This window comes from Sciurus carolinensis, chromosome 5, assembly GCF_902686445.1.
Source record: "Sciurus carolinensis chromosome 5, mSciCar1.2, whole genome shotgun sequence".
Classification (NCBI taxonomy): Eukaryota; Metazoa; Chordata; class Mammalia; order Rodentia; family Sciuridae; genus Sciurus; species Sciurus carolinensis.
Genome location: NC_062217.1, coordinates 151,180,487 through 151,197,731, shown reverse-complemented (window position 1 = coordinate 151,197,731; position 17,245 = coordinate 151,180,487). Strand labels below are relative to the sequence as shown.

At 45.6% G+C, this 17,245-nt stretch overlaps 1 protein-coding gene across 5 annotated transcripts; it reads right to left on the bottom strand.

Moving 5' to 3' along the window:
* Positions 1 to 825: 825 nt before the first annotated feature.
* Sfxn2 (sideroflexin 2) lies at positions 826 to 17,217 on the bottom strand. 5 transcript variants are annotated; one of them, XM_047554144.1, is made up of 13 exons: positions 17,121 to 17,217; positions 9,555 to 9,739; positions 9,204 to 9,374; positions 8,048 to 8,146; positions 7,002 to 7,077; positions 6,670 to 6,755; positions 5,089 to 5,149; positions 4,718 to 4,784; positions 4,048 to 4,097; positions 3,889 to 3,897; positions 3,728 to 3,777; positions 3,015 to 3,062; positions 826 to 2,203 (listed from the first exon to the last, which is right to left on the bottom strand). In XM_047554144.1, exons 2-13 carry the CDS (start codon positions 9,713 to 9,715, stop codon positions 2,104 to 2,106), a joined length of 978 nt encoding a protein of 325 aa, XP_047410100.1. In that variant the 5' UTR covers positions 9,716 to 9,739; positions 17,121 to 17,217; the 3' UTR covers positions 826 to 2,103. The 5 variants fall into 5 exon arrangements, with proteins under 5 accessions (XP_047410100.1, XP_047410102.1, XP_047410105.1 ...); XM_047554146.1 differs by lacking the exon at positions 17,121 to 17,217 and adding an exon at positions 14,026 to 14,144; XM_047554149.1 differs by lacking the exon at positions 17,121 to 17,217 and adding an exon at positions 13,414 to 13,441.
* Positions 17,218 to 17,245: the final 28 nt, after the last annotated feature.

Sequence of the window (17,245 nt, the reverse complement as noted above, 5' to 3'; positions counted from 1 at the left end):
GTTGGCCTCACTTTCAATTCTCCTGCCTCAACCTCCCAAGTAGCTCAGATTATAGGTGTGTGCCACCTGTTTGGGTTTGAAACTAATTGTTCTGGAATTATAGGGTTGATGGTTACACAGCTTTGTGACTATACTAAAATCACTGCATTATACACTTCAAAATGGGAGAAGAGTAAAATACAGTCAGTTTCTGAGCACTGGGAGCAAGACCCTTTCCCTTTAGAACAGTATTCCTTTAAGTTTGGTCCCCTGACCAATATAATCAGCATTACCAGAAAATTATTAGAAATGCACATCCTCAGGCTCCACCCCAGACCTACAGAACTAGAAATTCTGGGGACAGGCTGGTCTGTTTTCACCAGCCTTTCCAGGGACTATAATGTATATTCCAAGAGATACTGCTCCAAGGTAGGAGTCAGATAGTTAATATATTAGGATTTAAATGCCATATATATAAATAGGGTCTCTGTAACATTTTTAAATTTTTTTGTAGTTGTATATGAACAGAATATCTTTATTTTTATACGGTACTAAGAATCAAACCCAGAGCCTCACCTGTGCTAGGTAAGTGCGCTACCACTGAGCCACAGCCCCAGCCTAACATATCTCTTTTCTTCATATAAAGTAATACTTTAGGGATGGGGATATAGCTCAGTTGGTAGAATGCTTGCCTTACAAACACAAGGGCCTGGGTTCGATCCCCACCACTTTACAGATGTAGATTCTTCTTAAATTAGAGTAATTGCTGGTTCCCAGGCATCATAGAGTTTCCTCTTATAGTTGTGATACCCTCTGACACACCATGGCCAAAGACCAGATAGATCCTGCTTTCCATCTAGACTTTATTAGCTTAGTTTGCACTTTTTCCATGATCTTTCAAGTAATTTATTGAATTCACAGTGACAGCCTTTGAACAGTCAGCAGATCTTACCAGACAAAACTCACAGTGACCCCAGGTATGCCACAATAGTCCCCAAGGAACTTGAGAAACCACTTTGGCAGTCCAGCTAGAGAGGGGAAGTGGCTATGCTTTGCTGTGTGCACTTAAGGCTCTTTGGTCCTGGTCAATTTCCTCTAAGAGGTGTCCAAGTAAAACTTCCCTTTCCCATTCAGTACACACAAGTCTTTCTTTGGTGTTTAAGCTAATGGGCTGAGGGAGGCAGCCAGGAAATTATACCCACTGAAGTGTGTGGTTAATACCTACATACATCCTTTTCACTCATAGTGGATTTATCTTTTCAAATAGAGATACGAGGCAACGAGAGAAGAGACTTCCACCATTATAGAGCAGATGGCAAGCACAGATCCAGACATGAGTAAGACAGAACAAAGTCAATGTCAATGAACAAGACTTGAAACACCATGTAACTCTGCTGCTTTGCAGTGTCCCTTTTGGCACTAATAAGTCCTGGGTGCCTAATTAAGTTCTAGTTTAGCAGCACTCCCAAAGGAAGCTTTCCAGCAAGGGGACAATGAAGAAGAGAATTGGAAAGAGTGGAGATGAGTCCCAAAATGGCTCAGATCACTTTCCCCTTCTCTTGTGTCAAGCTAGAATTACAAGGGTAAAAGATTCCATTACTTGGGAGAGGAGGTAGCGGGAAGGGAAGATGCAGAACTTTTCTGGTCCCAGGGGCTCATCCCCAATCACTGCTGGAAGGGAATCCTAAAGATTTCCTGTTTTTTTCCCAAATGAATGGCTTCAGTGTCTCCCCAGGTAGCACTAACTTATCCCTCAGAAGCCCTCAGCTCTTGTCTCCAGGGGACAGGGGTTAAGGAAGAGGCAGATTGAATACTTAGGTTCTTTTTCTTTTTGGTCCTCGTTCTTTTCTTTCTTTTTTGTAGTGCTGGGGAATGAACCCAGGAACTCACTCATGCTAGGCCAACTCTCTACCAATGAGCTGTACCTGCAAATCCTTTTTCATTTTTATCCCCTGGAGTCCAATAAACTAGGTGCTTGGGTAGACACACCCAGCTACCCTCCTCTCCCCTGATCCAGCATGGTTCTCAGGCCTGGTTGGTAAAGAGAATGCAGGACAGGTGTGCACAGCAGCTGAAGGAGCTGGTAAATGTGGGTATACACTGGTCTTTGCTGGAGTGGGGCATTTAGAGACCCTTATTGAAGTAGACATAAGGTACATGTTCTCCATAGCTGGCCTTGATGGTGTCTTGGAGCTCTGGTTCCAGATAGGAAACTGGTAATTCACTGAAGAGAACAGGAGATTATGAGCTTGCCACCTGGGATAAGTGGCAAAGTACCCTCAGAAAAATTCCAATCGACGTTACCTCCTGATTTTTCCAGACCAAATTATTACAGGACTTCATATACCACAGTATGCTGCTTTCACCTCTTCTCAGGCCTGGCTTCACTCTCCCTAAACTAAAGTTCTGGGTTTAAATTTCTAGCTTCTTCACAAAATGATAATCCTGGTGCTCAGGATACAGGAGGTGTGCAGCAGATGACCACGGAACCAGTATGGAACTAGAGTTCAAGGAAGGGGAGACGGGCTCCTTCTGAGTTCCTAACCAAGCTACGCCCATCTCCTGGAGCCAGTCTCCACTCCCCACTTCCCCTGTCTGATGCCTCCCTTCCCTTCATCCACCTTCGGGGACAGCAAGAGAAAGTAGAGAGGTCATCATCTGGCCTCTGGGAAACATGAACCAGAATATGTCCCTTATTCAATTTTAAAGGCCAGATCTGGCCAGAGCAAAGCTTCCAAATAACCCAGCCAGCAGGAAGGAAAGTCTCTTGTCCCCCACCCCATATCTCTAAGGCTGAGCCTGTGCCAAGGGGCAGGAGCAACTTATTCCTTCTCCTGGTTGTTCTTCCCCTTGCAGAACTGGGGTAGTTTGCCCTTCACCCAGGGTTAAGAGGCCCAGAATTTAGACTGATAGGGACTTGTCCTTAGAAATTGATGCCTTTCCTGTTCTGTCCCTCTCGCTATGGACAGAAGGCAGGTTGGAGCAGCAGAGGCAGGGTGTTCAATAAACCAAAGTGGACGACAAAAGGCCAATACCATATCTGTGGGAAGAGCCCACATGCCACTGGCACCATGAAGAGGAGGCTGTAAGAAACAATAAACCAAAGCGTTAGGGGACACGCAGCCCTGTCCACACCCCATCCCTGAATGCTCTAGGGAGATGCCCAGGCACCTGGCCTGCCTCCCCAGCCAGATCCTCAGTCCTCTCCCTCCAGCCTTTCCCCATCCTCTGAACATGAGCAAACTTATCCTGGCATGGGGACGAAACCAGTGTCCTGCCACCCCTCACCCCCCCCCTCACACCCAGGTTCAAGCAGATGAGAGAGATAATGCTATGACGAGGGTATGCAAGCAGTGTACCCAAGATCAAGATCACAAGCACCCATAGCCAGGTAGGGAATGGAGCCATTGTCATTAACCCCACGGCTTTGCAATGCATGATTATCGCCAGGACATGTTTAGCCAGTGGCAGGTTCCTAAGAATGCTGATGTGACTTGTGTCATTACCACTGAGCTACATCCCCAATCCCTTTTATTTTTTATTTTTAAACAATCTCTTTAAGTTGCCAAGGTTGGCCTTGAACTTGCCATCCTCTTGCCTTAGCCTCCCAAGCCACTGGAATTATGGACTTGTACCATTATGTGCAGCTTCAGGTAAAGAATATGTTCTCCAACACAGGCTAACAAGAAGACAGATCTTGGATGTCCTAGCCACCATAGTACCCAAACCATCCAAACACCATACTCACAAGCACCCGCACATCATGACCTGCAATGGGGCATGCAGCACCTTGACTTTCTGTACAAAAACAATAGAAGAGAGACCCGCATGGGTCCTAGGTACATGAAAGTGAACCCCATGCCTGCCCTTCTACGGATCAGCCAGATAGCAAAAACCAGAAGCCAGTACCTGCTGGACCTGAGGGAGAGGAGAAGGAAGTGTTTGCAAGTCCAGGAACCAGGCTCTGCTGGCTAATACAGAAGTGGGCAGGAGGGGAGGGGAGGGAGTTCCAAGCACAGATGTGGTTGGGCAACTGGGCAGGGAAGATGCAAAGACAACCCCACTTACCTTCATGAAATTCAGTCTCTCCAGCCTTTCCATGATGACTGGCAGCAAGACTAGAAGAGAACAGGAGAGAAGCTGCGGGTGGAGGATGGCTAGAAAACTCTCGCCAAGACCCCTTTCTACAGTCAGGGTAGGAACTGAGAGGGTCCCTCTTTCCCCAAAAGTGCCAAATAATATTTGCCACCGGGGAGAACAGAGATTGCATATCTTGGTCACTCTCTCTCCCCCAAGTCCTAGGAAAAACATGCTTCCCAAACTTCTGAGCGTTCGAACCTGTAACAGGAAGACATATACTACTAGGCCCAAAGCAACCTTCTCAAAATTAAAAACTAACTTTGAGGGCTCATGTAAACAAATTTTACAATATGTCTCTGCTGGAAGCAAACCCAGGCAAGGAATTTATTCTCTCTACCACTGTCTCCTAAGCAGCCCACACTGTGTCCAGCACATCAAGCATTGACACATTTATGACTTTTCATAAGTTCAACGAAAATAACTTTCTCCCCCCAATTTTTGATTAATTCATATCCTACGAACTACAATGGTTCTCCGGAGTTTGAGAAGCACGGCTGTAGAGGCTAGGGTTCCACCTCCCACCAGAAAGCTGAGTGTGGCTAAGGCCTCCACCATGTATTCCAGAGTTTCCCAGGATAGGAAGGCTTCTCCATCTTACTCATGCCAGGGGCAGCCATGGTGATCCGGGAAATTACCACTTGGGTGATGCCTATGGCTGCAGCTCTCTGAGGGCAGAAAAGATTAAATGATCAGGAATGATTTATTCTGTGTATGTGGACTGCACTAGAGGGCAGGATAAGAGTCTTGGGCAAGTCAGAGCTGGTTTCAGAACCAGAAATGATGCAGGAAGAATATAAGAGGGCTGTTCCTAACAGAGAAATACAGGAAAATTTATAGGGAACAAGGTTGGAGTCAGGGACAAACCTTTTTAATACTATAAAGGCACAAAGGCCTGCTGTGATCACTAAGGAGGAAACAGGGTCTTAGAAGGAAATCCGCCCTCCCACCCCAAGAGAGGCCTCTGCTCACCTGGGAATAGCCAAGCTCATTCTGCTTCCCGTCCTTCACACAGATGCCCTGGATGAGTTCCCTAAACATAAACAGGAGTTGCTGGACTTGGGAAAGGTGTGCTGGGAGCCTGCCAGGCCTGTGACACACCAAGGGACCAAGGCCAGGGCACTCAAGCTCTAGGAAGCACCCTCTGCAACCTCGCTCCCTGACCTTCCTTCCACACGCCAGTGAGCAGTGGCTAAGAGAGTTGGTCCAGGGTACATACTGCCTCAGCTGACTAGTGAAACTGCAGAGCATGTGTATAATCTTGAGTGTGGTCCTTAACCCTTCTAAAGTCTCAGTTCTCCTGATCTGCAAAATGGGGATAATCTGAGCACCCACTTCATTGGGCCTGGTGAGGATTAAATAAGATAATGCCTGACAACTACTTAGTCCAATACCTGACAGTGACCACTACCCAAGGAGCTACTCTGGCTGTTCACAGATCAGTTATTTTTTGGTGGTGGGGGAGTACTGGGAACTACACCCAGGGGTACTTTACCACTGAGTTACATCCCCAGCACCCCTCCCCCTTTTTTTTTATTTTGAGAAAGGGTTTTGCTAAGTTTCTAAGGCTGGCCTTGAACCTGCAATCCTCCTGCCTCAGCCTCCTGAACCACTGGGTTACAGGTGTGTACTACCATGCATGCCTGGCATCAGGCCAGCTCTTGACAGCACTCCACCAGAGACCAGGTAGGTGGCTGCACTTATCCGTTTTCTGGGAAAGAAATAGAAGAGGTAAGGGAAGAGGAAAGGAGCAATGTGGATACAAGATATTCTGTAGTGTTCTTTCTCTAAGGGATCCTATGGTAAATCTCCAATGCTAGTAGTCCCAAGAAAACATGGATTGTAGATATTAATGACAACAATGGCAGCAACAATAGCTAACACTGATGTAGCATTTGCTATGTCCCAGGTGCTGTGTGGAGCAGAGGAACATCTCAAAGCAGAGGAATATCTCTGCACACTCTAGTCAAGAAACAAAAAGCAGACTAGGGATGTAGCTCAGTGGTAGAACACTAGCCTAGCATGCACAAGACACTGCATTTGTTCCTCAGCACTGCAAAAAAAAAAAGGGTAAAAACTGCAATAAACACTGTTTTTCCACCTTTTCAGCTGAAACACTTAGAGCTGGGGGTCTAGAAAACACCTATCTACTCCTCTGGCTTTGTTCAAGCTTCTCCGTTCTGTTCTATCTTTAGGCTCCTTGCTCTGCTGCATATCATTTGGTCATCATCCCAGGGCTGTACGGGTAGGCAGAGTTCACGACTTTAACACAGCTTCAGTTGAGAGGAGAGGATCTGCAATAAAACCCCACACGTCCATACTGTCTTCCCCATCCTGCAACAACAGACAGGTTGACTGCCCTACGTCACCCACCATTACCACTGTCAGGGTCATCACCACAGGGGTGGCCAGTCTTCAGGGACCCTTCAGAGGTTCGCACAGCAGTCCTCTCCATAAAGTCCCAGTCCTAGGAAGCCACCCACTGCCTTGGTTTCCTGCCCTTTCCCTGCTAAGTTGTGGTGTGTAGAGAGAAACAGGGCTCCCTGTACTCACTGCTGTCGCATCATTGGGATATTGACACAGTTAGCTGCAGCCACAGCAGCAAAGGGCACCCAGCGGCCCACCAAGGGAGGCGCTCTCTGTTGGGGGCAGGGAACAATGGAATTGTTCAGGCTCATGGGAAGATGGGCATAGAGGGGACTTCAGGATTATACAGAAAGGAAGACAGTTGAACCAAACTACCATCACACGACCAGACATCCAGACAGAATCCCAAACTCTCGCCAAGGCCCACTATGGAACGATCCTAGGACAGTTCTGCTGTCTTCCCCAAGACTCTGCTGCCCCCTGGTGGCCACTGTGCCCACAGTCACCTCTGACCATACCTTTGTCCACATGTTCATGCCCACAGCAGTGGCCACTGCGGTAGTTGTGGCTGTGAAGTAGGAAAGGGCCATCTGCCTAGTGGAGGAAAGAGATGCTGATGGATGAAAGATTAGGTGTTGGGAGTAGGGGCCCAGCTAGCTAAGGGAAGACCACAGGCTTGCGGGAGGAAATCTGGTATCAAGGCTTCACACCACGTTATCAGTCCCCAGTCTCATCTTGGACCCTCTCCCCGTCACTCACAATGCCCTGGCCCCGTGGTCTTCTTTCAGTATTTAACCTGTGTACACTGATTCTCCCTGTCTGTGAAATTATTTCTTGGGCTGCTTCTTTTTTTTCCCCCTATAGACGTGGGGATTGAACCCAGGGCCTCAGGTGTCACAGACCTCAGGGCAAGGGTTCCACCACTGAGCTATATCCCCAGCCCCTTGTAATTTTATTTTGAGACAAATCTGGCTAAATTGCCCAGGCTGGCCTCAAACTTGTCATCCTCCTGCCTCAGCCTCCTGAATTGCTGAAGTACAGTCGACACCATCACACCTGACTCTTCCCTGGGCTATTATGGGGCTGAATTCTCATCCTTTGGAAACAGCTAAAATGTTATCTCTGCAGAAAGGACTTCCTGACCAGCCTATCTACAGGGACATCCCTCTGCAGTTTGCTGTTCTGTTACCCTGTCTGTCCTGAATGACAGCAATCCCAATCTGAGATTATTGTGCTTCTTTTCTTAAAAGACCTTAAACTCCACCACAACAGGGACCACAATGTCCTGTTCGTCAAGGTATCCCTAACTCCTGGAAACCTGCCTAGTATATAATATACACTCATGAACATTTATTGTGTCAAATGAATAAATGAGCATATTCTGAACTGGTCTGGGAAGAACATACTCTCCTAGTCAGTCTGAGAAAATACTTCAAAACATTGAAAAGGATGACTTTGCTACCTGCTCACTGCAGTTCCCACACATGGAGTGACAGCCCAGGAGCTCTTCAGCAGGGCTGTTCCTGAGGAGGTGAGAGGATAGCTTGGGGTTCAGGTCTCCTACCTCACTGATGTTGGGGAGGCAGCATTCCTGTTGGTGTAGTTGACTAAGGCATTGAAGGACTGGTTCACCCACTGCCAGAAGATCACTGCTGGCATGGTCCTAACAGGAAGGGAGGCCAGAAGGGGAGAGTTAGCATGGAAGGGAGGGCTTGAGGTCTACCAGTTACCACATCATCTGCCATTCCCACTCTGTTTTATGTATCAGGCTTTTGGACAGGCAGGGTCCTCTGCCTGGAATATCTTCAACCCTCCTCCTTCCACACATGGAAAAATCCTTGGAACCTTCCCAACCTGTCCCGTCCTTTCTGAGAAAGAATTAATCATTCCATGTACCCTGCTCCCACAACCCCATATTCCTCCTCCAACCTACCATGGACCAAGCTGCACTCTGTTTACTTCTTGTTCTCCTCAAGAGCTCCATGAGGGAAGAGCCTAAAGTCTTTATATTCCCAGCACCTGGCCCAAGGTCTAGCTCAAAACTGAACAAATGAACACACAGGTAGAAGGAGGCAAGAGAAAAAAGGGAAGGGATAGAAGAGGAGGAAGAGTCACACATCCAGCAGCTACAGAGAAAGTTTATTCCATCCCCAAGTGAGCCAAGAAAAAGGGCCTTCCTTTCTTTTTCTTTCTTTCTTTATTTATTTGGTACTGGGGATTGAATCTAGGAGCGCTTAACCACTGAGCCACATTCCCAACCCTTTTTATTTTTTATTTTGAGACAGGATCTCACAGCTGCTCAGGGCCTTGCTAAGTGGCTGAAGCTGGCCTCAAACTTGTGATCCCCCTGACTTGACTTCCTGAGTTGCTGTGATTATAGGAATGTGCCACTATGCCCAGCCTATGTTACATTAGAAAAATAAATTCATTGTGAATAAGTGCTTCTTAAAGAACTTAGGACAATTTGTTTGTGTGAACTTGGAAAAGTTACTTAGCTTCTCTAGAATTCCATCTACAAAAGAGAAATGATAATAGTACCTATGTACAGGGTTATTAAGAGGGGTAAATGTGGCAATACATGCAAAGAATTTAGCACACTGCCTATATCTGGAAAGTGATCAATCAAGAGGACTAGAGGACCGCTATTATCATCTTAAGCTGGCTTCCTTCCTGGCAGACCCAGGCAGCTGCATATCCCCCTGCTCTGCTCCAGGGCCCACCTGTAGAACTGGAGCATGAAGCCTGTGATGATCATGCCGCCAGGGACCTGAAAGGACATCCGCCCAATGACGTTCATCTTCTCCCCAGTGTCAGGATGGAAGGCTGAGTCATATAGCTTCTTGGCATAGAGCAGTTGCTCCACTTGAGTACCTGGGGGTATGACCCCCATCCTGTCACCCAAGGACAACAGGCAGTTTACCAACCAGCTCAATCGAGTCCTCCCAGTCTCCCTCTTCTCATTTCTCCCGCCTTCCAGAGATCTCTGCTTATTCCTTCTCCTTCAGTTTCCCTCTCCCACTGAGTATCCCATCAACATCATTGAGCACCTCCAGTCCCTTCTTTTGACTCACCTGCTCTTCTCCACCATCACCTTGGCCCAGTCCAGCTCTCGCTCTGATACGAAGACAGTGCGGGGGTCCGTAATGTTAAAGAAGTGCTTCACCCGCCCCAGGAAAGTATACTGATCCCAACGGGGGGCATCGATGTTAAAATCAGACAGGTTGGTCTCCATCTTGCTCACACACAAAACTGTGGACTTAAGGAACAGAGAAAGAGCAAGGACTGTCACTCAAATCAAAGCCTGCCCAAGGGCCCTGAGTGCCTCCCCCTGTTATAGATTAGCCACTTTCACCAGCACCTGGACATCTTTTTTTTGTGTTTGTGTGGTGCTGGGGATTGAACCCAGGACCTTGTGCTTGCGAGGCAAACATTCAACCAACTGAACTATCTCCCCAGCTCTCCTGGACATCTTTTGACTCCGCTGGGGCAGTCCCGGTGAATGATCATCAGATTGAGAAATTAGGTACCAACATGTGTTTCCTAATACCTGCTTATGGTTTTGACCCTGTGCTTGATCACTGTCGGAAAGACTGAAAAAAGGGATTGTGTCCATCCTTGGGGAGCTCAGAGTCCAACTAGGAAGCAAGAGCCCACCAATGAAAGAGTATATAATCTTCCCTGGTGCTTCTGGCAGGGAGATGGGAAAATAGCCATCTTGAAATATGAAACCCCCCCTGTTCTTCTCAAGGCCTATGCTCAGGGAAACTTCTACCAGAGCCTAACCGCCTGCGGGTGGGAACTTCATTTCCTGTCTCACCTAAAGGAATTGAGGGAAGACTGAGAGGCATTTGTGAAGGTTCACAGGCACAGTACAGGTTCCCTAAAGGACAGAGACTGATGCTTCCTCTCCTCTACCTTACCACTGCCCCAGGAGGGCTCCTGCAGAATAAAAAGGGATTAGGACAAAGGATGGCAAGTCTCACACCTTATTTAAGAAGTCTTGGGGTTGGGGTTGTGGCTCAGTGGTAGAGTGCTTGCCTGGCGCATGTAAGGCACTGGGTTAGATTCTCAGCACTACATGTAAATAAATAAATAAAATAAAGGTCCATTGACAATTAAAACATATATTTAAAAAAGTCTCGGGCTGGAAAGTAGCACAGAGGGAGATCAAGGCCCTGGTTTCAATCCCCAGCACCAAAAAAGGGGAAGAAATAAAGAATCTGCTGGACAAAGAAACAGGGAATTTGTCACCAGTAGCCCTGATTTGTAAAATGTTAAATGAAGTTCATCAGACAGAAAATTTTAGATCATAAATTCATATATACATAATGAAAGAAAGAATATCAGAAAAGGGATAGTGCAAGTAAAATAAAATCCTTATTTTTTTCTTACTCTGAAAAAAAATATTCTTGAGACAAGGTCTGACTCTTGCTAGACTAGCCTGGAACTTGCAGTCCTCAGTTCCCTCTCAGTAGCCCCCCAACCTGCCCCTGCAAGTAGCCAGCTGGGATTAGAGGCATGAGCAACATTGCAGGCTTATTCTGAATTCTTAATCAACAGGTAATTATGGATAAGTAAGAAGAATGACAGCAATAATATGAAGGATGAGTAGCTGGACATGGTAGCACACACCTGTAATCCCAGCAACTCAGGAGGCTGAGGTAGGAGGACTGCAAGTTCCAAGTCAGCCTCAGCAACTTAGTGAGGCCCTAAGTGACTTGGGAGACCCTGTCTCAGAATAAAAAATAAAAAGGATATGAGGAACAAATTGGGACTTCTCTATTATAAGGTGTTCTACTACCTGTGAAATTGTACAGTTTTTGTGGAGGCAGGGCATGGGGGTACTGGGAATTGAACTCAGGGGTATTTGACCATGGATCTACATCCCCAGTCCTATTTTGTATTTTATTTAGAGACAGGGTTTCACTGAGTTGCTTAGCACCTCACTGTTGCTGAAGCTGGCTTTAAACTTACGATCCTCCTATCTCAGCCTCCCAAGTTGCTGGGATTACAGGTGTGTACCACAGCAATCGGCTGTACAGTGTTATTTGAAAGTGGACTTGGACTAGTTGTAAATATATATTGCAGATTGCAGGGCAAATACTAAAAAAAAAAATTTTAAAAAGAAGTACAATTAATAGGCCAAGAGAGAAGATAGAGTCACATATTAAAAAAAAAAAGCTGAGACCTTTAAATTTCAGCAAGTCACGAAAGGATCAAAAGAAGAGTAATAAGACTAGACGTGTACTTAGAAGAACACTCTGAGGGGCTGGGGATGTAGTTCAGTGGTAGAGCACTTGCCTGGCACAAGTAAGGCCCTGGGTTCAATCCCTAGCACCAAACACACACACAAAAAAAGAATGAAACTTATGATAAATTAATAATATCTCAATAAACTATTCATCTTAAAAAAAAAGAAGAAGAACACTTTGGGCCAGGCATGGTGGTACACACCTATAATCCCAGTGACTCAGGAGGCTGATGCAGAAGAATGGCAAGTATGAGGCCAGTCTCAGCAACTTAGGGAGAGTCTGTCTCAAAGTAAGCATCCCTAGGTTCAATCCCCAACATGTATAAAAAAGAAGGGAAGAAAACTCTGGGCAATCAAATGAAAATAAATGGGTGTGGGAGGGCTTTGTAGGAAACAGGGAGGCCAGCGGGAAGGGAATCCTGATACTCTAGCCGAGAAGAGGTAAGGCTCAAATGAATCCAAATGCACCCAGAGAGACCAAAAGGAGAGAACTTTTTAAAGCAGAATCGAATGACTTCCTAAGCAATTGGGTATAGGAGGAATGCTGTGTCAGTCAGGGGTCAACCCTGGAACAGAGAACACAGCACCTCAGAGTTTTAGACCTCAGGGGTCTAGTCCTTCCTAAAAGGGCTTCCATCTGATAACCGCCCTTATGATTAAAGTCACCCAACTAGAGACTTTAATTACATTTGCAAAATCCCTTCACAGCAGCACCTCAATGAGTCTTCGACTGAGGACTGAGAGGTGTGTGATGCTCCTCCCTCACTGCCCACTAGAACACCAGGAGGGAATTCAGAGAGTCTTGTTCAGCCTAGCCAAGGCAACACACCATAAGTATCTAGAGTGACACCAGGCTTGTTGATTGGGCAATAAGGTGCTCAGACCTACAGTATAGAAAAATAGGCTTTGAGAAAGAAAACAGTGAGCTTGGTTTTCCAGGTGTTGGTTCGAGCATCACGGGACATTTTTTTTTTAATGCTGCCCCAGTGGCCTAGAACTCCCAATCCCCTGCCTCAGTCTCCTGAGTCACTGGGATGCCATGGAATTTCTTAAATATAACCGGCTCCCTCCTGTTAGGGGCCTTTTTTTTTTTTTTTTTTTTTTTTTTTAGCAGTGCTGGGGATTGAACCAGGGCCCTGTGCTTGCAAGGCAAGCACTCTACCAACTGAGCTATCTCCCCAGTCCCGTTAGGGGCCTTTCTAAATGTCATTCCCTATCCAGGCGCTCTTCTCTCCCCTTTTCACTAAATAACACCCATTCAAAAAAAAAAAAAAAAAACAAAAAAACACACAGATGAATCAAACACCATTACCCGGGCTGGGGAGATAGCTCAGTTGGTAGAGTGCCTGCCTTGCAAGCACAAGGCCCTGGGTTCAATCCCCAGCACCGCAAAAACAAACAAACAAACACCATTATCCTATGTAAATGTATGATACACAAATGGTACACCTCTACTTTATGTACAACCAGAGAAACAAGTTGTACCCCATTTGCAAAAAAAAAAAGAATATAAAATAAATAAATAAATCACACCTGTTCAGTCCTTCTGGTTTTCTGACAAATAGGTTCCAAATTTACTTTTAGACTTTCTGCTGTTAAGTCATCTATTTTTCTTCAAAGCGTCACTTTAACTTAACTATTCTCCTATGAAGTCAGAAGGGAGTGTTCCCTTTGCTCACCCTGGTCGCCTTAAGTATTCTGTTTGCTGGAGAGGGCCAGGAGGGGCAGGGGGATTCAGACTTGAAGGCACAGAGGTCTGGAATAGAAGTGAAAAACTAAGTCAGCAGCACTGAGGTAGTTTAAGCTAAAGTTTCCCAGTGAGAATACACAAAATAGAATAAAAGAGCTGAAGACAAGTCCTGAAAACCAATTTAGAAGGCAAGTCAAGAAAAAAAGACCTGAATGATGGGAGAGATAGGAGGCAGGAGGAACCAAAAGATGGGGAATGGAAGGACAGTGGTCAATTTTTAGATTATCGTTAAGCGGGGAAGACTTCAGGAAACTGATAAGCCAGGGATCATCACTCCTAAGAGGAAGGAATGGGGCAGGGGAGGCCCACCATGCAGTATGCACAGCACCCTTGTCTCACCCTGAAGCTGTGACTGTGGTGGCAACCTATATGGAAGGCAGAAGCCAGGAAGCAAGTGTCCACTGGCTGTGTTCACCTCTTCATTTGGGCTCCTACTTGCTGGTTCATAGACCAAACTGAACTAGAGTGGGGCGAGGAAAGGGCTCACTTCCCAGACTCTACAGGAAGCTCAAAGAAGTCTGGTGGCCAGCAGATTACATACCACCTTGGTTTAGAGAGTCCCAGACGCATACTTCCAGAGACAGTCCAACTGAGCCAAACTCTATTCCTTCAACACATATGTGCACACACAGCTTAACGTCTATGACATTTCTCTTCACCCTCAACACAACATGGCAAAGTCCTCTGCCTCTCAAAACAGAGGCACCCTGATGGGGTAATCATTTGCTAAATTACAAAAGAACTTTACCTGCTTAACTGAGGTCAGAATAAAAACTGCACAGAGCCTGGTTTTTCATTTTTGTGATACTGAGAATTGAACCCAGGGATGCTCTACCACTGAGCTACATCCCAGCCTTTATTATTTTTTCTTCTGAGACAGGATATCGCTGGCCTCAAACTTGTGATCCTACTGCCTGAGCCTCCTGAGGTGCTGGGATTATAAGCATGCATCATCACACCCTTTATATAAACTATATAAACTATATAGCCTTCTTTAAATAAACTATAAGACCCCCCCACCAAAATAAATTGTCAGTCTGAAACCTTTCCCCCCATAACCACTACTCCTGAAAAGAGCACAATTCCTTGACTCCTGCAAGGCAGACTAAAGTTCTGTTATATATTCCAACAACATCCTGTCCTTCCTTGCAGAATGCGGGGCTTCTGCAATTGTCACCTTGTCATTTACAATTCTTTGTATAAAGTCTACCTCCCCAGACATGAGCATTGGGACCACATCTATAATGTCACTGCTGTATCTCTCATATGCCCTCTAAAAATATTTAATCTCTATCTGAAATGTATTCCAGCTTATTCTTGGATTCTCTTGGCATCAAGGATGTTACCTCTTTTAAGTCAAGCTCAGAATCTGCCCTGATTACAGAAATAAGAGCAGGCTTTAAAGTTAGAAATATAAAATAATAATAATTTAAAAAAAAAAAACTTTTTTTTTTTGGTACTAGGGATTGAACCCAGGGTGCTTAACCACTGAACCACAAAAATAATTTTATTTTTTAATTTTTAAATTTTATTTTATTTTATTTTATTTTTTGTGGTACTGGGGATTTGAACCCAGGAAAATTTTTTAAATTTGGGATTGGGGTTGTGGCTCAGTGGTAGAACACTTGCGTAGCACGTGTGAGGCCCTGGGTTTGAACCTCAGCACCACATAAATAAATAAATAAATAAAGTAAAGGTATTGTGTCCATCTACAACAAAATTTTTTTTAATTTTTTTAACTTTTCCTTTTTAGTTACACATGACAATAGAATGTATTTTGACATAGCATATGTACATGGAGTATAACTTCCCATTCTTGTAATTGTACATGACGTGGAGTTACACTGGTCATGCATCCATATACAAAGGAAAGTTAAGTTGGATTCATTCTACTGTCTTTCCCATTCCCAGCTCCCCTCCCTTCCCCACATGCCCCCATCCAAATCCAGTGAACCTCCACTCCCCTCAACCTATTAGAGTCAGAGTCTGCATATAAGAGAACACTCAATCTTTGGTTTTTGGGGAATGGCTTATTTCAGTTAACATGAAAGTCTCTAGTTCCATTCATTTGCCAGCAAATGCCACAATATCATTCTTCTTATGACTGAGTAATAGACCATTGTGTATAAGTACCACTTTATTTTTTATTTTGAGACAGGGTCTAAATTGCTCGCTAAGTTGCTGAGGCTGGCCTTGAACTTCCAATCATTCTGCCTCACTCAGCCTCCCAGAGTGCTGGGGTTGTAGGCATGCAGTTTCAGCCTTTCTTTAATGAAGCTACAAATTGTCTGCCCCTCCTATACTGAGTCATATCTGGTTTCTATGTTTTGTCCATAGTTATTCTCCCTCCTCCCTCACAAGTCATGTCTAGTCCTCCCTAGAAAGGTCACCATCATGTCCAGGGTGGCCTTCTGAAGGATTATGGTTTCACTACTAGGAACAAGGTGGGAAGTGGAAATCAAACAGGTGACTGATTGCTATCTCCTAGAATCAGAGAATGTCATATCTCAAAGATATTAGGAATACCAGATCTTAATTTTCTGAAACCTAGAAAGGTTCACATTGAACTAGCATGCTAAGCATCTGTGGCACACATGGCCCTGCACCATGCACAAGGGAGCAGATATAAAGGTGAAAAACACAGATCCAGTCCTCAGAGTCTGACAATAGATAGGCCTTTCTTCCCTGAGGTCACAAGACTCTAAGTAACTCCAAGCCATTAAACAGGTCCTCTTACCTACTTCAGTCTATTTTATTTTCTTCTTGAAAAAAAAAAAAAAAAAAAATGAAACGGGGCATGGTAGTTCATGCCTGTAATCCCAGCTACTAGGGAGGCTGAGACAGGAGATCACAAGTTCAAAGAAAGCCTCAGCAAGGCCCTCAACAACTTATCAAACTTCCAGGCTTTATTGGGTCTTTGGAAAGTTCTAGGTTCTTGGTTTACATCAAGACATAAATCACTCTGTTCCTCCTACCTGGACAATAGCGTTTATAAACAACACTATAAACAGTGCTTAGAAGTCAGTTCAAGTCCAGCTCTACCGCTAACAATAGTCAATTTCTAGCGCTGTGAGAACAAAATAAAATCTTGTATTAAAAGCATTTACTAAGGATGTTATTTCCACTAGGGCAGATTGTGTCCACTGTTGTGACTCCAGCGTCTAGAACCTGGCCTGGAGCACACTTACCACATGATCCTTTGCATGTAAAAGGGGTGGGAGGCAGCACTTCCGATCCAAGGTAGATTAATAAAACCCAGCGGGACCCCAAAACGCCTTTTACTTCGGTTGTCAGCTCACCTAAGGGATCAGAGCCAGTATCCAGTCTGTCTCTTGCCCTCCTACAGGTGACTTCTCCCCAAACAGATTTCCTCTATCCCAGACTCAGACAAAGGGCTGTGGAGATGGGTGCGCAATCCATTCACCCCAGCCCCTCGGCCTGGCACTAGAAAGCAACAGGGATTGAGGGGAAGGATTCACAGGCCACCCTAGCGCCTCGTGGTCTCTGAAGGTCCAAGTCCAGGCTGCCTGTTCTGCAACCCTCCCTAGGCAGATTCAGAACGGATTCAAGCTCCCTCCCCGGGATGTGGGCATTGGAGGTAGATATGGTCGGTGGTCTCCTCTCAAGGTCCCTTACCTGCTCCCAGGAGGGATGCACCAAGACTAATGCCACCAGACGTAGCACACGTTGGAAGACCGGCCTGAATGCACTTCTCTGCCTGGGCCGAGGAACCTCCCCCTCTCCCGCCCCCACGTCTCCCC

Coding starts and splice junctions, on each gene's coding strand:
- Sfxn2 (XM_047554144.1), bottom strand. CDS start 9,715: ATGGAGACCAACCTGTCTGATTTTAACATCGATGCCCCCCGTTGGGAT. Junction 5,150..6,669: donor ATCCCAATGATGCGACAGCA/GTGAGTACAGGG, acceptor GTTTATGTTTAG/GGAACTCATCCAGGGCATCT. Junction 4,098..4,717: donor CATGGCTGCCCCTGGCATGA/GTAAGATGGAGA, acceptor GTTCTCTTCTAG/TCTTGCTGCCAGTCATCATG.